The following is a 19,848-nucleotide window of genomic DNA, read 5'->3' as shown; positions in this document are numbered from 1 at the left end:
CCTCGTGGGGCCGATATTCCAGTGAGAAGAGGAGGACATCCAACAATATAGAATCAGGTAGAGGTGAGTGCTATATTTAAAAGTAAAGCCAGGTGAGTAGGAGATAAAGATGTGGAAGAGGGCCACAAGAACTTAGAGACCAAAGCAAAGAGAGTAAGGGGTGTGGTTAGGCAGGGGTCGGATTCTGAGGCCTGGGGGGGGGTGGGGTGGGTTAATTAGTCACGCTTTGGGCCTAAGGAGGGACCTCAGAAAACTACTGACACATCCTTTTCCTTTCTTTCATATTCAAAGCATTGAGACCTTCTGGAGAGTATGTAAGAAAAAAGAATGGTAACTCCCTACGTCTGCCTATAGCCCCTTGAGGGAAGGGAACCAGGACCCGTCTTTTAAGAATCCATACCGCCCCTCGTACCTTGATGCATAATTCATGAACCTGTCGCGTTTCCACCCTCCCACTTCCCCTGAAGTCCCTTCCGGAAGCCCGGAACCGCAGTCGTGAAGGTTCGGCTCCTGCCCTTAGAGCAGAACCCACCTTCACTTCCGCTGTGGCGTCACATCCCTGGAGGGTATACCGCGTCCCCGGGCAGAAGCTACTTCCGCCCCTACTGTCGTAACTTCCGCCCTGAGTATGCTGGAGCGCTAACCGCGCCGGATGTGCTTTAGCTGCTCCCGGAAGTGACTCGACCTTTGCATTTTCACCCCCCCTTTCCCCATTGCCGCCCCCCCAACATTGCTATTTCCCTCCCTCCCCCCTTTTCGTTTCCGGCGCTCCCGCCTTCTCTCAGCCGCGGCTCAACTCCGAGCCAGTGGGGGGAGGGAGGGAGGGAGGGAGGGGGCGTGGAGGAATCGGGGTTCTCGGGAGCACGAGCTGCGGCACCACTTCCGGGTGAGTGTTAGGGGAGGGAGGGAGGGAGGGGGCCACCCACTGCCTAGCGCCCCCGCCCTGCGGGTGTCTCGCGCACGATCCGTGCGTGTGAGTGTGTGGGTCTGCCTCGCGCCTAAAGTGCGTGCCCGCGCGCTCGCCTGGCGCTATCCCCCTCCCCTCGCCCCCTCCGGGTCCTCCCACCGCACTCTGCTCCCTCCTTCCCAGCAAACGCCGCCCCTCCCGCTCTCTGGCTCCGGCTCTGGCGCCGCCGCAGCCGTTGCCGCCGGGTGAGTCTCGCGCCGCTGCAGCCGGCGCGCGCCGAGCTCTCTGCTCCTTCCCCCTCCCCTTTTCCTTGGGGGGGGCGGGGAAGGGGGGGTCCACGATGGGACTGTACGTGTGTCCGTCCCGGAACCGGAAGTGGTTGTGGAGGAGCGGGCGATGGGGAGGAATGGGGGGGTTTAGGGGGCGGGTGTCTGTCTGGTGGGTGGCAGAGTTCAGCTCCCCGGAGAGGAAGGAGGGGCGTCCCAAAGAAGGGTCTTAGAGGAAGGGGTGGTGGGTGACCTCAGGAGAAGGCGCCCAGGGGCTGTCTCAGGGCAGCGAAGGTGTTTGGGGGACAGCCGGGGTCTCCAGTAGCTAGACCACTGTGCTGAGGGAGGTACTTCTTGGCGCAGGGCCTTGGGTAGGCAGGGGCGAAGTCCTCGCGGCGGGGGGGGGGGGGGAGGCCAGAGGAAGTGCCTGGGCCTGAACTGGCACTGTGCCTGACACAAGGGCTTGTGTATCCCCCCCGGGTCCTCAGCTTTGCCTTCTGAGCCAATCCTTGGGAGGCAGGGACGCTTCTCTTCTTCCAGTTCTTCTGTTCTCTAACCGTCCCCACACACCCCCGCCCCCGCCTCCGGTTACCTGCGGCCCCGGGAGACCAAGAAGAACCAGTGTCTGAGCCCAGGGGTGGACCCCACGCACTGGTGGTAGAGTTCATCTTAGTTGCTGGGAATTGGATGTATTTCCCTTGTATCCACATAGCGGGTGGCCCTGCACTGCTGTCGTTCTGTCCTTGCATCTTTGGATGGTTAGTCGGGGGTCCGCCTGCTTTCTGGACTGAGTGCTGATGGTCAAAGAATTCCTGAGGTTCTCCACAGTTCTCCGGTGGCTGCACCCTTACCGGCCCCTGTAACCCAGACAATTTGTTTACAGAAAGTTCAGGAGCCCTGGAAAGGACAAGGAATAAGACGACAGGAGGAAGAGAGAGAGAGGGTAAGACAATTTGGGGTTAATGGCTTTTCCAGTTTTGGGGGGCGAAGGGGTCATAATCAAATGGCCCTTTTGCGGACAGCGTGACAGAATTGTTCAAGTAATAGCAATTGTAATACTGGTGTTTGCTGTAGGAGAAAAATCAGCCTCTTCGTATTATCTTTTGAGGATACCCAGGAAGTTTTGTGCGAAAGTTGGCACTGTACCCCATCACCTTCCATGCCCACCAGTCCTCAACAAGAATGAGTTGTGAGATGCTCAAGTGAACTCACTAAGCAGTGTTGCACTGTGTCCAAAGGAGAAATTTATTCTGCTTTGGAGATAAATGGGCCCTAGTTGCCATTGTAGCCTTCGTGGCATAGCTAATGGAATGGCTTTCTCGTGTTTGGAACAAGCAGAACTGAGTCTAGAGTGGAGTTTGTATCCTTAACGTTGCATCAGTGTTTGGAGTGGACCTGGTGAGTGATTAGAATCCGTGGTATGATGTTATTTGAATTTGACGTGGCAGGGTGAAGTTTGGGGGGAAAAAACTGATTCGTGGGTAGTTTGAAATAAAATGGATAAAACTGTATGGAGTAGACTCCAGAAGTAGCTCTGGAAGAATTCAGAATATGAGGTTTGATGGTGATTGAGTTTTAGGTTGCCTGAGAATGACAGTATATCAACCCAAGAGAGTTTGAGTTCAGAGCTTATAATCTTAGAGGTGTCTTCTGAGAACCAATTCCAGGCTGGTTTATAAAATTTATTCCCCATAGGTTTTCTGAGCCGAGTTGGTGATTAAATATTAGGTGCATATTCTCTCTTCTCCAGACTTTTTTTTTTTGGTTTGTTTTTTCTTTCCTGCCTCACAATGCGCAGGTCCGTCAGTTAATAGTGGAACGGGCAGGACAAGGGGAACCACTATGGCGTTCTCCCTGCAGGGTGCAGGTACAGTGGTCCAGTGGTGCCCAGGGTAGAAGGTGCTGGCTCAGATTGCCAGCTTTGTGGTGGTAGTGGTCCTGTTGGTCTCTTTGGGCATGGTGTGATGGTTTTCCCAATAGAATTGGGATAAACCTGTTCTCAGTTATTTTGTACTTGGGAGAGTTCACAGTAGCAAGTCCCCAGATCCTATTGGGATGGCCCTTCTCGAATGCCCTTAGGACCTGAGAAAAAGATTTGTTTCCTAACTGAGGAGAAATGGTCCTGTGTGTTTCCTCACTTCAAGTCCTTAGCTAATATTGCAACCTTTCTGCAGTTGTGCATTTTGGAACAGTTTTTTTCAATAGAGTGTCCGAGATCCATGTGTCAAGTTCTTTCCTTTTTTCTTTTTCTTAATAATTTTTTTAGTTTTGACTGCGTTGGGTCTTCGTTGCTGCGCGCAGGCTTTCTCTAGTTGCGGCGAGCAGGGGCTACTCTTCGTTGCAATGTGTGGGCTTCTCACTGCGGTGGCTTCTCTTGTCGCGGAGCACGGGCTCTAGGCGCGCGGGCTTCAGTAGTTGTGGCTCGAGGGCTCTAGAGCGCAGGCTCAGTAGTTGTGGTGCACGGGCTTAGTTGCTCCGCGGCATGTGGGATCTTCCCAGAGCAGGGCTTGAACCCGTGTCCCCTGCATTGGCAGGTGGATTCTTAAACACTGCGCCACCAGGGAAGCCCCTCCAGTTCTTTCTGTAGTTGAATTTGAGTTGGTTGTTCTTTGCATCTCTCTTTCTTGTTAGTGCTTCTAGTTGGTGATTAGTAAGCTGCGGGCTATAGATCTGATACTTTTGGGTAGTTCCTTTATAATTATGTGGTCTCTATGTAATTTCTGCTAATTGTCACGAATAGTCCTCATCACATGGAAGTGTTTCTCTAACTCTCCTCAGGAGTACTTTGAGCATTTTATTCTTTTTCTTCTGTGTGTTGTCTCCATCTCAATTCCATGTGCCTTATGAATTTTTTAGGGGTTTGATACGCTTCCATCCTTTACCCAAGTAGAAATTTAGGAGAGTCGTAAATTCCTCAGAGTCATTTACTGATGTAGGGCCTAAACCTAGATTCTGGAAGCTTTGATTCCTCGGTCCATCCTCTGGCTACTAAATTGGGTTGGTGTATTTCATGATTTCCTAAAGGTTGGTTGTGTGAGAGAATGTTATTTTCTTGAGAAAAGAAAACCATGCTTTATTTTGGGGGGAAAAAATGTAAAAATTGTAAGTACCAGGAAAGAAGTGGTGGTCTTCAGTACTTCTACGAAAACTGCAATGCTGGAGGCAGTGATGTCTTTATCCCTGGATGGCTGGTAGCACTGGGGAAGGATGAACAGATGGACAGAGCTCTGGTGCAAGAGTTCAAGTCCTCCTATGTGTTTCATGGACATAACTTAATATTGTCTTTTTTCATCACCTTTTCAGTCTTCCAAGATTTCTTTTGAGATTGGAAAAGGAGTATGTAGTTCCTGAACCTCTTGAAAGGAAAATGCTGTCCAACTTAATTATAGTAAACGTCCCTTCTTATTGGAGAACAGCAGAGGCATGGTGCGGTAGTAAAGTTGGAATTAGAACCCAGATTTTCAATCTGCCAACATCATCTTTCCACCTACTGTGTTCTTCCTTCTCTCCTGAGCTTTGGGGCTATAATAGAAGCCTGCCTCTTCCTTCCCAGTCTAAGGTGAACCCCTTCTGGTTTGTTTTTAATGTGTTGGCATAATCATCAAAACTGATGCTCTGTGGGGAGTTCCCTGGTGGCCTAGTGGTTAGGATTCGGTGTTGTCACTACCATGGTCTGGGTTCTATCCCTGGTCGAACTGACATCCCGCAAGATATGCGGCGTGGCCAAAATATAAAGCAAACAAAAGAAAACTGGCACTCTGTGTAGAGGTGAAGTTTCCCTGTAATATCATTGCTTTTTTCGGGTTTTAAGAATGTTCATATGTGCGTACCTGGATGTCAGGATGGTTTGGTGGGTGTTCCTCCATGCGTAATAGAGAGTTGAAAGGAGAAGTGGTAAGACAACAGTTGGCAGGTATTTGAGTGAGCTGGTGCCAGGGCACCCTGTGACACAACCCCAGGGGGCGCCATTTACATCACGTTCTGGCATCAGGACAGTGTTGACCCTTTCTCCGGTGTCATCCTGCAGGCGGATATTGCTTTCAGTTGGGCAAGCAGGGCTCCCCGTGCACCCCCTTTTGGGCTGATGTATTTATCAGGAGCCACAGACACGTTTATCATTTCGTCCTGGGAGCGGCTGTGGTTCTGATCTTCACCTTTGTTCTTTTAGGAACCAAAGCAGAGTGAGAGACGGTATCCAGGGAGGTGGAGGGGCCTTTCCTTCTATTTACTCCTTCTGGACAGTCTGGCCTTTTAATTCAGACCCCATCATTCTAAAATCAGTTATCTTGGTGGCCAGGTGAGGTTTCACTGGATGTGGACAGAGAATATCATCTTTCACTGCATTTTGCTGTCATTGAAAACTTCGTTTTTGGTGTTTGCTTTTTTTTTTTTTTGGCAGCCATGCTGTGGCTTGTGGGATATTAGTTCCCTGACCAGGGATTGAACCTGGGCCCTTGGCAGTGAAAGTGTGGAATCCTAACCACCGACCACCAAGGAATTCCCTGAAAACTTCATTGTTGAAAGCATTTATTGAGAACTACCTGAAAAGTATATAGTCCATTTCTGGAAATAGTCTAAATTTCGATTTGTGAATCAAGCCCCAGCATCAGAGAGCATGTACTTGAGTTGGTCTCTTGTAGGACCCTTTTCTAGCTTGCTCTTTGGTCCTGGGTTCAGATCCCTGTTCTGCTGTTTACTGTTTGCCTCCAGTTTCCTCATTTGAAGAATGGGTAACACAACATTATAAATCAACTATATTTCAGTAAAATGTTTTTTTAAAGAGAAAGAAAAAAGAAAAATAGGGATTGCACTCTCCTGCTTCATAGAATTGTTGTGGGATTAAATGGTGCGACGCTTGTAAAGTGCTCAGAACAGTACCTTGAACACAGTGGGCTCTTAATAGATGCTAATGGTGGTGGTGATATTGTCCTCCAAGTCACTTCGTGCCCCTTTGTAACAACCTACAGGCCATGTTTGACTCAGAAACTGCTTCCCCTGAGCCCCTGGCAGGACACTAAGAATGGATGTAGTTTGGGCATGGGGAGGAGCCTTGTTCGCCAGAATCCTGAGGACAGCCTTATTTTCAGGCTCTCAGTTCCTCCCTCCTAAATTTTCACATCCGTAATGCATTTACTTCCTTGTCTCTTTAGGGGGATATTATGATTAGATCCTCCTTTCCTTTACTCTCCAGCCTGATTCTCTACTGCATTTCCACCACAGCCGCCACCCTTGTCGATTTCATGCCTCTCAGCTAGAAGGTTAGAGGGATGGGGGCTGTGGGTCCCAGTCGGAGCCCTTGGCTTGGCTTTCAGCGTCCGTATGCGAAGTCTGCTGCCACTCGGTTCACCAAGTATGGCATTGCCTACTGGGTGATGGGTCCTGTCTTAGAACCTGGGGGCAGTTCAGGATGTGGCCCCTGCCTCCCCCAAAGCTGGGCAAGATCGGATCCCCTTACACTGTGATCTCACTGTTTCTCAACGTCCATTGCCTCCGGAGGGCCTGAGGCTCAAGGCCCTTTATAAAGCTGGCAGGGAGCTAGGTGGCACCCGTGTGGAGAGTGTCTGGTTTTACTGTGTTTATAACTTGGGAAGCAGGATTGGTCTGTGCCTGACCCTCAGGGCATTTAAAGTTGAGTCTCATTTGTATGACGCTGTGGTAGCCACAGATTTGCTACTCTACTTTGCTACTTTTGGGGAAAAATAGGCTGAAATTCAGTTCTGCTTCCCTTTATAGGTTTTATGAAAATTCAGAGTGTTGTTCAGTAGAGCAAAAAATGTGATGAGGTTTCTGGAGAAGGACCAGGAACACCGTTACATTTAGAGTGAGATCTTTTGCTTCACCTCCTTTGCTGAAGAACTTTCCTGGTTTCCTTAGTCACTGCTTGAGACCCAGTTTCTCTGCCCATCTCTTAGAATCCCTGGTGTCCGCCTCCAGCGTGTCCTCAGTGGGACCATGTGTGTGACCAGGCTACAAGTCACAGCGTCCTGTGGTCCTTCTGCCCCTCCCGGAGCTTGGCCGCTCTCGGCCTGGAGCAGCACCGCAGTGTTAATGTTTATTCCCTCCCTTCCCCTTCCCACCCGTGTCCTCCTCCCGCTTCCCCTGCCTCTGCCAGCCTGGATCTCTCCTGGTCCAGGCTTTTGGGAAGCTACTCTGGACCAGTAGCCTGCAATTAAGCCTTGTTAGGAGAAGCGATCAGAGTATGAAAATGAGTGGTGGGATGCCTGCGTTCCGGACCCATCGGTGACTTGCAACATGATTCTGAGGGATTCCTTTTCTTGCTCCTTATTCTTCCCTCCCCAGGTTTTAAGCTTACTTGTCATCCGTGTACAGAGGAGAACTTGAACTCTTAGAGGTATAGTGTTTGAGAACTACAGAGGAGTCTGGTAATGTGTGTGTGTTCTGACCCACCATTGTCCCTGTTCTAAATCCCTTTAGGTGGAGATCTGGGGTGCTGGTGCTGGAAACAGTCCCCCCTTTTTTTTTGGCCGTGCCATGTGGCTTGCAGGATCTTAGTCCCCCGACCAGGGATCGAACCCGAGCCCTCGGCAGTGAAAGCGCAGAGTCCTAACCACTGGACCGCCAGGAAATTCCCTAGAACCCCTTTTAAAACTGGTAACTCCTAGGTTCTTACTGGTCAGTCCAGTGTGTGTGGTACCCAGTGCAGCATCACAGATGTTCTCAGACCTTGGTGGGATCCATGGGGCGTGGTCCCCAGATATCATCTGGTACCCCAAAGACCTTGATTCTGATTCTCGCCAATTTCATTCTTTAATTCTCTTGGACATTTTGTATTCTGGCCTAGAACCTTTTCAGGCTACAGGGAACTATAGACATGTCAGTTGGAACCCTTGAAATTGTTTATTTCAAGGAAGATGGATTTGAGGGGTGAAAGGAGAGGAACAATGACAGGTACCCTGGCTGTTTTCAGGCCGATCGGTGACCTGCTTTGTGTGGACCTTGGGTCCGAGCCTTCCTCTCTCAGGACTTCAATTTCTCTTTCTGTCAGCCAAAGAAAGAAATACCACTTCTGTTTATTTGGGGTACAGGAAACATTGTGTGGGTAAATGAGATGTGTGTAAGTTCTTTCACCAGCATCTGAACTGGGATAGCCTCTGTTGGATGGGGATGTAGTGGTGAGTGGCTCTGACCAGAGGGACTAATATGCTAGATCCTGAGGCCTTGACTCCTCACTCCCAGCCCTGTGGGAAGAGACCCGGAGCTCCTCAGCGCCCCTTCGCCCTTGCTCAGCTGCTTCAGATGATTCCTGAGTGTGATGTGGTCTCGTTTCCTTCTTCAGGTAGAATGGAAGAATCTCACTTCAATTCTAACCCGTACTTCTGGCCTTCCATCCCCACGGTCTCAGGACAGGTACGTGGTGTTTGGTTTTTTGCTTCTGCTCCACTGGGTACTTTTTTCAGCTCTGAGTAGCAAGTCCTGTTACCGTGGACACTGAAGCAAGATAAATCCCATGCTGTTTCGCCAGGCCCCCCATCGTTGAGAATTACACAGTGTTTCTGTTCAGCTTCTCTCTGGAAGCACAGATATTAACCACCCGCCTTTTGATCCCCACAGAGGATGGACAGTGTGAGGTGCCGAGGGAGGAGACAGACTCGGGACTCTCCCTCAGAGGCCACTGTCCCGTTCCTTTTCTTTCAGATTGAGAACACGATGTTCATCAACAAGATGAAGGACCAGCTGTTGCCGGAGAAGGGCTGTGGGCTGGCTCCACCCCACTACCCCACCTTGCTGACAGTGCCTGCCTCGGTGTCCCTGCCCTCGGGCATCAGCATGGACACAGAGTCCAAGTCAGACCAGCTGACCCCACATAGCCAGGCATCCGTTACCCAGAATATCACGGTGGTCCCTGTGCCGTCGACAGGACTGATGACCGCTGGTGAGCACCCTCTGCTCTTCTCCAATCTGAGGTGTTGATCCTCCACGATCAGTACCCCAGGCTGGAGGGCGCCAAGGACTTGGGGAGTGGGATATGTGTTTGATTACTCAATCAGATTTTTATTAAGTGCCTACTGTGTGCCTAGCAATGCGCTAGGCATTGTGGGCGATACAAAGAAGTAGAAGATGCGGTCCCTGCCTTTGAGGAGGTGACATTCTTTCCTTCTCTGAATCAAGGAGTCTCCTGTTCTCAGAGGTGGAGAAGAGAAGGGAGTCAATCAAGGGGTAAATCTCACTGTTACTGGGGGTGGGGTGGGGACAGGGGTTAGGAGACCATTGTCTTTCTACAGGGTTTGGGGTTTCCTGTATACTCTGGGCGGGGGGGGCGGTGGTGAGGGGTTAAATAGACCATGATCTGGGGAAAATGACGTAGGACTAGGATCCGGACTGGGCAACATGACACCATCTCCTTTTTCTCACAATCCTAGGTCCCGGCTTGGTTATCACATCCCCCTCAGGCTCCCTCGTGACCACAGCCTCGTCAGCTCAGACCTTCCCCATTTCGGCTCCCATGATTGTCTCAGCTCTTCCCCCTGGCTCACAAGCCCTGCAGGTGGTCCCTGACCTCTCTAAGAAGGTAGCATCGACCCTAACAGAGGAAGGAGGCGGCGGCGGTGGCGGCGGCGGCACTGTGGCCGCTAAGCCCCCCCGGGGCCGAAAGAAGAAGCGGATGCTGGAATCGGGGCTTCCCGAGATGAACGACCCTTACGTCCTCTCCCCTGAGGATGACGATGACCATCAGAAAGACGGCAAGACCTACAGGTGAGGATCAGAGCCGGGCAGGGTGGGGTGCGGCTCTCTCAGCTTCCCTGCCCCCATCGGGCTCCGCGCTCCGGCAGCTTCCGCCTCGGATCCACGTGCATGTCAAGTGTTCTGTTGAGGGTTAGGACGGTGGAGCTTCTGGCCCTTCTCTGGCTCCTCTTCCCCAGGATGCAGACCCATTTCACCCCTTCCTTCTTTGAGGTCTTCAGCATTGACTTATTTTGGGGTGACGTAATGGAATTTCTTTCTTGTAATGAGGCTTTAGATTGGGTTTGAGACTCTTGTCTCCAGCTCCTTTTTGGTTTCTACATTTTCCATTCCTATTTTTTCAAGAAACATTTCTGGTAAGCCCCTAACCTTAACCAGTGTGCTATCCACCGGTTCTTGGGCCGTATTTGAGCATTGAGCCTGCCTGACCCTGCATGGTTGGGATGATGGGAGGGGTCTGTATAAAAAGGTGGAACGAATAGGATACCTCCCCTTCCCCCTGTGGAATATATGCTTGTGAGATGGCTGTTTTCTCACTTTCTCATTCATGGAAGTTCTTTTGATCCTCTACTTCCTTTAAGTCGTCCATTGCCGAAAAGCATTATAAGCATATTTGCATGTGGTACTATACAAAAATAATTACATATCTAAACTCCCTGCCCTTTGAAAGGTGGAAATCTTTTAATCCCCTTGAGAACCGTCAAGGGCCCTAGTGGGTTTGGGGAGTCTGGTCCCAGTGTACAGAGTGGAATAGCCACCGTCACAGCTTTGACACAGACAGGGGTAGATGTGCATGGCTGGGAGACTGGGTCTGTCCTTAGTGTACCGAGATGGGCAATGTTGTTCCCATTTTAGGAGCGAAGGGAACTGCGGCACAGGAAATGGACAGAGCCTTGGGCTCATGGATTCAGTTCCCGGCTCCACCACGAACTTGCTGTGTGACCCTGGGCAAGTCCTTTTCCCCTCTCTGGGCCTCAGTTTCCTCATCTGTAAAATGGGGAGAATTCTGTTTATGCCTCCCAGCTCTTGGGAGTTATATATCAAATGAGATTTGAAATGTTGGGAACTTCGAAAGAGATGAGAAATAGTCATCATTTAGCATTTACTTTTATGTGTTGTACACTTCTACCATGGAGAGTTCCGAGCGTTTAAATCCGTCTTTGTAAGTCAAAATGAGGGGAGTGTTGCTATGCAGAAAGTATTGAGCACTGCAGAATTCCAGCTCGTAATCTGAAAGTTCACTGCAGCTTTATTATTACAGGTGTACCCCACTTACACAGTAAAAGTGTTCCTGAGCAATGTTTACATCATATTATAAAGGTACTTGACAAGTTTGGTTCATTTAAAGGTATCATACATTCCATAAAATGAAAATCCCTTTTAAATTTATTTTGTAGAGATTTGGATTTTTATGTGTTGGCTTAAAGTGAGGTCATTGTGACTTGGAGCTACACCTGAACAAGACCGGTTGTTGCAGGAACGGTGGGGGGCTCCCTGACACTCTGTAGGGCCCTTCCCGTGGATCAGCGTCATCTGGTTCTGCCAAGGTTTCTCTCTCTTTGTCTTCCGGACCCACACTAAAGCTATTTCTGGACTTGCCACACTGTGCATGTGCAAAGAAATGTGAACGTACAATTGGAGGGCAGCCCTGATAGGATTTTCCACACACTACCTCCAGGTGACTAAAGGGAACTCTGAATTTAAGGGGGAATTGATTATGTTATAGGTAAATGCAATTTCTTCAGAAACTCAGAACTCTGAGGTCCCAAAGGAATCTTTTTAATCACGAGGAGTCCCTGTTTCGATACAGGTGTGGGTCAACCACATCCATTCCTGTGGTCTGTGGCATTTGACTGGGTATTAGGGGAACTGGGTTCTTTTTCTCTGGGCAAGTCAACTTATTTCTAGTAAAATTTGAAGACCAGTCATGGCCCTCATCTATCCTGTGGAAATGTTTTGAGGGAAAATCAGAGTATCTGAAAGTGTTTTTGAACATCTTAGGGGAAAAAGCGTTGATAATTCACTTCAAAGCGGTTACTGTAACCAAGGCCATTGCCTTGCAGGCCTCCAAGGGAGCACCCTTGTGGTGTCGGGTGTGAATGGTGCCCCCTGGAGCTGTGCGCCCAGCGACAAGGCCACTGCCCACTGCCACAGCTCTCCTAATCGGGTTTCTTTCCCAGCACCTGACATCTTGCATTAGGCTTGTACTTATTTGGCTTCTCTGTAGTTTTAGTGTTTAAACATTTCTGGCAGATGATAGGATGGTCCAGCTTCCCCCTGGATACCTCTAGTGTGAGGAGTCTTAAGGTTAGGTGAGAATGAGTCACTGTTCGCCCTTTGGCAAATTGCTTTACCTTTCTGAGCCTTTGTGCTCCTTTCTGTAGAACAGGGATAGTACTTGCCAGGTTGTTTTAAGGAGCGGAAACAATGTGTTTAAAGGACCTAATTGGAGCCCGGCAGTGTCAGGCACAACAACAGGTGGCACTTATTACTACCGTTATTACTGTGTTATTGTTATGTTATCCTTATTATACTCATACCTCTGGAGACAGCTCATGTTGTTTCAGTCCATTATTGGTGAGTTTAAGTTTTGCAGATTCTTCCCTCGTTGAAAACTTTGAGGAAGAGGGTGATTTTCTCTTCTATAACTAATTTCAGGTTAAGGGGTGCAGTTATGTGTTCAGCATTCACAGGCAAACTAATGAGGTTTTGCTTGAGCTAAAATCACTCCACCTGTCTGAGAAATCTTAGCAGAGGGAAGCTGTTTTGTAACTCTAGTGCAGTTCCTCTCCAAGTGACACTGTGTCTAGTTTTCTAACCTCAGTTTTAGTGAAGTCTATAGCAGCATGAGCTCATTCAGCACTGGTGCTGCTGACCTTAATGCGGTTTTATTGTTAGCGAATGCTTGGCTTACCATTGACTCTCCTGGGTGTTTGCTGGCCCTTTGGGGGGCAGTTATTTATCTCTCCATTTTACAGACCAGAAAATTGAGGTCTAGATTGATGAGCAAGCCTGTAACTGAACCCTGAGTAGAGCCCCGGTGTCCAGACTTCTGTTGGCTGTGTCCTTTGGACCCTGCTAACTATAAACAGAACCTCCCACCCTCCCACACAATGGTTGGGCATCCCAGACAACAGCCAGGGGTTGGTAAACAGGTAATCGGATTTCTTTCAGAATTATCAAGTGACTAGAGAACTAGAAATTGGCCTCAATGATTGGATTTTTAATGGAAGCATTAACACATGAACCATACCCCCAAGTAACAGTGGTCTCTTCTTCTCTGAGGAGCTCAGAGTTCTTTTTAGTCTGCATCTCAGTTATTCTCTGCATATTCTCTTGGGATCAGGAAAAAAGCAGAAGTCACCCTTCACCATCCTAAGCCCCTCCTAGAGAGAGACGTTGGGGGGGACCCAGAGAAGAGGGACTTGCCCCAGTGGCCTGGCTTCAGCCCACATTGTGTGCTGGTGAGTTGTTGAGTGATAGGGTTCCAGCTCACATATAGATAGCTTTCGCCCAGTAAAGTCTGAATAATTGTGACTTATCTTGCCCACAGGCCTCCTTATTTGATATTGTTGGGCAGTATAAGAGCAGGAAGAAGGATTACCAGCTCAGATGATGCATGAAAGTGTATTCAGATGATACTGTTGTCAACCCGAAGTGCTGGCATTGAGCTAGGAAAGAGGAAAGGTTTAGCGGGGAGGCTCGGTATTTTGCCAGTCTTTTTTTTCTCCTTCATATTTGAGGGATACAACCCACTCCAGCAGTTACCTTGGCTCGTTGCAGAAGTAATTCTCACTTGATTGCCAGGGGGCCGGGGGCCGGGGGGAGTCGGTGGAACATCAGATCCAGAGCGGAGGCCGGACATGTGGTTTGGGAAAGCCCCCTCCAAATAACCCTGGTAATTCTTACCTCATCCCTCTAGAAATCACTGGCAAAAAGGAGAAAATCTGAGAGAAGACAGTTATCTGAGGAGACAGGAGAAAAGTCCTCTGAGGAATCTAGTCAGTTCGTCCTCATTGTCACCTCAGGAGCTTGAGGATTACCTGAGGGATGTACTTTCTCCACGGGAAACTGGGGAAAGGGGTTCTTTAGAAATCTGAAGTCAAGTTACAGGCAGAAGGAAGACAGAGGCTAGGTGATACTCCTGGTCCGGTGAAGGCCGTGTCAGCCCAGGGCCTGTAATAAGAGTTTCCTGTCTTACCTGGTTGAATTCTTGTTTATGTACACACTTAGGGAGTCCAGGCATTTCAGCAAACACTTATTAAATACTTGTGTTGGGCTGTATTAGAAGGGCAGACTGTAACGGTAGATAAAATAGAGCTCCTCCTCTCGAGGGCCTCGCGTTGTCGCTGGAATAGAAGAGAGATCAGATAGGTTGGCATCTTTGGAAGTGGAGGGGCGGGTTCAGCAACGCCCTCATGGTGGGCAGGGTCCTAACTGCTGCCCTCCCTTGGCCCAGGTGCCGGATGTGCTCCCTGACGTTCTACTCGAAGTCGGAGATGCAGATCCACTCCAAGTCACACACCGAGACCAAGCCCCACAAGTGCCCACACTGCTCCAAGACGTTCGCCAACAGCTCCTACCTGGCCCAGCACATCCGTATCCACTCGGGGGCCAAGCCCTACAGTTGTAACTTCTGTGAGAAGTCCTTCCGCCAGCTCTCTCACCTCCAGCAGCACACCCGGTAAGGCTGCTTTCAGTCTCCCCCCGACTCCCTGCCGTGGACCCCTCACCCCGAGGCCACGTGGCCCACGCCTCCTCTCTTCTCCACATGTTTTCTTTTGTCCCTTTCAACTCTGCCCTTTGGGAGCCTCGATTCTCTCCCACTGCTGTCTGTGAAAACTAAACTGCGTATCCCTGCAGCTTGGGGGTGGTGCCTGGAACATTGTGCTCTCCGGTCCCAAGGTCTGCAACGATTTATGTGGCTTCTCTCTGTGTCTGTGTTCGGAAATCTTCTGCAGAGCAGGCCCTGCTTTTACTATATGCGTCAGTTCAGAGCCAAGGTGTGCATTCAACCTCAGGTCCATGGGGGACAGGCGGTGTTGGTCTTTGTTCAAATTACTGTTTGGAAGCAGGGTGTCTGTGGTGAGTGTGTAACCTTGGCACAAAGCAGAGGGCTGACGAGACCGAAATCTTTAAGGTTACAGGAGCCAGGGGTGCAGCTCTTCATCATCTCACTGCCATTCTAGCCACCGACTTAAGATGAGCAGCAACCTAGATGTGGGTGTCCTCTTCACGAGCCTCTCCAGGCCGGCGCGGGTTTGTGGGGGAGGGAGGAAGGGGTGCTCTCATCCGTCAAGCAACATCATTTCACCCAGCGGAGAGCTGAGCCCGTGGTGTCGAACCGCTCCCTCCTCCCCCCTTCCCTCCTCTCCTCTCCGGCAGGATCCACTCCAAGATGCACACGGAGACCATCAAGCCCCACAAGTGCCCGCACTGCTCCAAGACCTTCGCCAACACCTCCTACCTGGCCCAGCACCTCCGTATCCACTCGGGGGCCAAGCCCTACAACTGTTCCTACTGCCAGAAGGCCTTCCGCCAGCTCTCCCACCTCCAGCAGCACACACGGTAAGGGAGAGTGGCGGGCTACTGCCCCCGCCCCGCTGGCATGCCCTCCCCACCCCCGCCCCGGACACACACAACAACCCGCATGCGGGGGGCGGGGGAGAGACCCGGCTGGAGGAGAGAGCTGGCCGGAGGAGAGCACAGCTGGCATCTGGGAGGAAGACCAAGCAAGACTGGAGACGCAAGTGGACGCTCAGAGAGCCTTTCTGGGGCAGAAGCAGCGCCGAGGAGACACAGTGACTGTGGGACATTCCCTGATCCGAGGGAGGAGGAAACTCACTGGGAGCAGAGCCGACGTTTCCTTCCCTCATTTCCCTCCCTGGAGACACCTGTGCACACATCCTGCAAGATTCTCGATGTCAAAGCAGGGCCATTTGGTCGGAGAAGACCATCCCTCTAGCCCTTAGGGCACCGATTATGAACGGGAGGAGGTATAATCAGACTTCAGCTGGGTACCAACTCAGCGACACCTACAGCACCAAGCAAGGCTCCGAGGGATGCCAGGGGTACAGGAGAGAACAAAGCACAGCGTAAATGTTCACAGAGAACCGGCAAATGAGACGAAAATGCTCCTACTCCGTAAGGATGTGTACTTTGTCCCGTGAATCTGGAGTGGCTCAGAGGCGAGCCTGCCTCCTGGAAGAGCTGATGGTCTCCAGTGGGATCTCAAGTTGAGCTGGAGTCCAGACTCCTGCTGGCTACAGGTCTCCTCTCCCGGCTGCTTCTGGAGGTGGCGATCCCTCTTAAAGTGGTCCGACAGCTTGCTTCTCGAAGAGGAGGAATCGGGCTTTCCTCACAAGGAGACGTGTCCTGCGAGGTTTTCAGGATTTCATACCCGGGATCTCGAAAAGCACCTGGTCACAGAGATGGTTCTGAAGTCCCTGCCAAGGAGTAGGGTTCTGCCAACCTTCAAGTCCTTGGCTCGTCTCAGCAGAGGGCCCTATAGTGTTTGGAAAGAGGTCAGATCAGTACTAAACTAGGCATTTCCTGCCGTTAGGGGCTGAGCTGGGAAAAGCCCCAAGGAGCTTCCACCAGCATCGATGTTGCTGCTGCCCTTCACAGTTCGCATAACTCTGTGCTTTTCTTTGACCCCAGAACTTGCTCTGGGATTGGTGTTAAGGCTGAAGGGGTAGTTTCTGGCTGTATGTTGGAGGCCAAGGGAGAAGTGTTATGTGTTTCTTTTTTCTCGCCGTGTGTTTATCTCAAGTTTCTGAACTCTCGTGAGGGCCGGTGACTGTAGGAGCTGCCTTGGCTGCCAGATCGTGGCCTCCCCGCGCCTTGGCCACCCAGCCCCCGGCCCTCCGCCAGCAGAGAGGAGCCCAGCTTGAGCGGAGTGGTGCGGGCAGCGAGCAGCAGTCGGGCCCGCTGGCCTGAGCCGGCGTCTCCTGGAGACCCACCCTGTGCTCCCAGAGGAGGCCTGTTAAGGCGCTGGTCCCTGAGCGGCCTTGCTGATGTCCTTCCCCTTTCTTCTTCTCTCGTCCCGTGCAGAATCCACACCGGGGATAGGCCGTACAAATGTGCACACCCGGGCTGCGAGAAAGCCTTCACACAGCTCTCCAACCTGCAGGTAGGTGCTCCACCCTCCACACGAGGCCTTGAGTCTAAGACTTGGGGTCACAGTGCCGTTTGACTAGTACAGTGGTTCTCAAACTTTTTCAGGCCGCTTTACGTTCTTAACAGTCACTGGGGAGCCCAAAGAGCTTTCGTTGATGTGGGTAACACCTAATTACGTAGATGTTATGAAACTGAAAAACTATTTAGTAATTTGTTTAAAAATAACAAACCCCATTGTACATTAACATAAATAACATATCTTTTAACCTCCCTTCCTGCAAAAAGTTTGGTGAGAAGAACGGCATTGCTTTATGTTTATGCACGTTTCTCTAATGTCTGGCTTACTAGAAGATGGAGAGATTCTCTTATCTGCTGCGTTCAGTCTTTACGATATTACACGTCGTGTAATCTCTGTATAGTCATGAAAGAATGAGAGTGAAAAGGCAAACGGTGTCTTATTATTATTATTATTTTGAAAATAGTTGTGACCTTGCGGGCCCCCTGAAAAGGTCTTGGTGTTCCCTGGCAGTCCCCATGCCTCCCTTTGAGAACCACTGGACTAGTGGGACCAGGCGTAGCCGTCATTCTGACTTTAAGGATCCTGCAGGATGCTGCTTCCCTTAGCTGGTAGCGTCTGAAGTTTCATTTGAAGCAATTTCTGCTGCCTTCAGATGTAAGAGAACCCAGGAGGCCTGGCACCCAGCCCAGGGCTTTCCATTAAGGTCAAGGAGGCAGGAGGGCAGAGTGGTGCAGCCGTCCTGATTTCTCCTTGTTTTCTCAGTCCCACAGGCGGCAGCACAACAAAGATAAACCCTTCAAGTGCCACAACTGTCACCGGGCATACACGGACGCGACCTCGCTGGAGGTGCACCTGTCCACGCACACAGTGAAGCATGCCAAGGTGTACACCTGCACCATCTGCAGCCGGGCGTACACGTCGGTGAGCACTCGGAGCCCCCCTCCCCCCCCGCCCCCGCAAGCGGCTTCACCCCGCCTTTCCGATAAAGAGCTGCCGCAGTGAATACACCCCATCCATCCCTTGCTCCACCTTGCCGGGATCAGTAAAGAGAACAGAAACTGAACAGACGCAGAGCTGAGGAATTTGGGGGATGCCTGGTCCCTTAAGCCTATAGCGATTGCTCAGCAGTGAGTCTTCATTTTACTTAGACACAGGACAAAAGAAAGCGTCTTGAAATTGTGAGAGACGAGAGATTTCAGTTAGATGTTTTCCATTAGACTCCAGAAAAAGGTGGTCAGGTTGTTCCATTCAGAGATCTTTGAGAAAGTGACAGCTTTCCCCATGCCAGCTGAATGCCCACGGTTACCCTAAAGGTCCCCCCCACCTTGTCCACGCGGTGCGAGCACTGAAAGTGGCTCATGGGGAGAACCCGCGTGGCTCCAGAGCGCCTCTGTATAAGTGTCGTTCTGTTCAAGGTAACAGCCCGGGGTGCTGGTTACAGGGAGCTTCCTTCCTTCTCTTTCTTCCCTCAACCCCTCTTCCATCCCCCTCAGGAGACGTACCTGATGAAGCACATGCGCAAACACAACCCTCCTGATCTCCAGCAGCAGGTGCAGGCGGCGGCGGCGGCGGCGGCAGTGGCCCAGGCCCAGGCCCAGGCTCAAGCGCAGGCCCAAGCGCAGGCCCAGGCCCAGGCCTCCCAGGCTTCGCAGCAGCCACAGCAGCAGCCGCCACAGCCTCCGCACTTCCAGTCCCCGGGGGCGGCCCCCCAGGGCGGGGGTGGCGGGGACAGCAACCCCAATCCCCCGCCCCAGTGCTCCTTCGACCTGACCCCCTATAAGACGGCAGAGCACCACAAGGACATCTGCCTCACCGTCACCACCAGCACCATCCAGGTAGAGCACCTGGCCAGCTCGTAGAGACCTGTGCTGCCGTCCCCCGGGGAGAGGGGAAAGAGGCTCTGGTCCCTTCTTTCTCCAGCTCCTCTTGGTGGGAAAAGTCCTCTTCTTCCTTGACAGGCCACGGCTCCATCTCCTTGGGCCTCAGGCATGGCCTTCTCTCACAGGATACCATCCTTATTGTCTCAGCTCCTCTTCCGAAGGAACGTCAGCCCTCCTGAATGGCAGAGGAGTACTGAGCTGGTCGCGTAATCCAGCAGCCTCCCGCCTAAGCGTAGCTTTTAACATTGGGGGTTGGTGCTCAGGGGAGGGGTTTGCTATGACCTCATAGAGACTTTTCCAGCGTGGGCACTTACTCTCTCCTCACCCTCGTAATCCTCCAAGCTCGGGCTGACAGAGGACTAGAGGCTGGCACTCCCGGACGGCACAGAGGAGGGAGCCCTAAATGCAAGCAGCCTCCTGTTCTGTTCTTGCCTGCGAAAGAACAGGTTCCTCCCGTGCCCCTGTCCCTGGGAGCCGTTTTCTTCCCCTCATGATCTCACTTCACTTCCTACCTGATGCTGGAGGGAGGTCTGGGGCGGGTCAGACCCCCTTTATTTGTAAAGGGGCAAGGGCTGAGATGTGGTCCCCAAGGGGCCGGAGATCCCCAAAATGGCCGACGGTGGCTTAGAAGTGTGGGTTATGGTTTTCCTTGGAGCCTCTCCCCTTCTCTGCCAGCCGAGGCCCTGTGCTCAGTCTCCCCGTCCCCAACCTAAGGAGCTGCGGGTTCTTTATGAAACCCCACGATAAGGGGGCTGCAGAGAAGGGAGAGTTCGGGGCAGATGCAAGGACTGGACTTAGCTCCCTAGGTGCCGCGGTCAGTTGCCGGACACGGATTTATATATAAATATATATATATAAATATATATATACCCACTCATCACGGCCATCTTTGTTGTAACCATTTCTGTGTTTATAAATGCATTATCTCTGAGAATTTTCATATTTGATGTTTAT

General features: G+C 51.2%; 1 protein-coding gene across 21 annotated transcripts; it reads left to right on the top strand.

Annotated features, from left to right (window-relative positions):
- Positions 1 to 665: 665 nt before the first annotated feature.
- Positions 666 to 19,828, top strand: ZNF384 (zinc finger protein 384). Of its 21 annotated transcripts, none has more exons than XM_033404311.2 (12): positions 666 to 886; positions 2,057 to 2,116; positions 8,471 to 8,541; positions 8,830 to 9,067; positions 9,304 to 9,351; positions 9,555 to 9,888; positions 10,732 to 10,824; positions 14,336 to 14,560; positions 15,262 to 15,444; positions 16,930 to 17,008; positions 17,777 to 17,935; positions 18,508 to 19,828. In XM_033404311.2, the coding sequence occupies exons 3-12, from the start codon at positions 8,476 to 8,478 to the stop codon at positions 18,871 to 18,873; spliced, it is 1,791 nt and encodes a 596-aa protein (XP_033260202.1). In that variant the 5' UTR covers positions 666 to 886; positions 2,057 to 2,116; positions 8,471 to 8,475; the 3' UTR covers positions 18,874 to 19,828. The 21 variants fall into 21 exon arrangements, with proteins under 21 accessions (XP_033260202.1, XP_004279095.1, XP_049549900.1 ...); XM_049693939.1 differs by having other exon boundaries at positions 879 to 1,152; XM_033404310.2 differs by lacking the exon at positions 666 to 886 and adding an exon at positions 1,347 to 1,544.
- Positions 19,829 to 19,848: the final 20 nt, after the last annotated feature.

This window comes from Orcinus orca, chromosome 11 (assembly GCF_937001465.1).
Source record: "Orcinus orca chromosome 11, mOrcOrc1.1, whole genome shotgun sequence".
In the NCBI taxonomy this organism is placed as follows: Eukaryota; Metazoa; Chordata; class Mammalia; order Artiodactyla; family Delphinidae; genus Orcinus; species Orcinus orca.
This window is presented reverse-complemented; position numbering and strand designations above follow the sequence as displayed.

Excerpts from the sequence above, each read along its gene's own strand:
- ZNF384 (XM_033404311.2), top strand. The coding sequence starts at position 8,476 with ATGGAAGAATCTCACTTCAATTCTAACCCGTACTTCTGGCCTTCCATC. Across the intron at positions 9,068-9,303 it reads GACAGGACTGATGACCGCTG|GAGTCTCCTGTTCTCAGAGG; the intron begins GTGAGCACCCTC and ends CTCTGAATCAAG. Across the intron at positions 9,352-9,554 it reads AGAAGGGAGTCAATCAAGGG|GTCCCGGCTTGGTTATCACA; the intron begins GTAAATCTCACT and ends TCACAATCCTAG.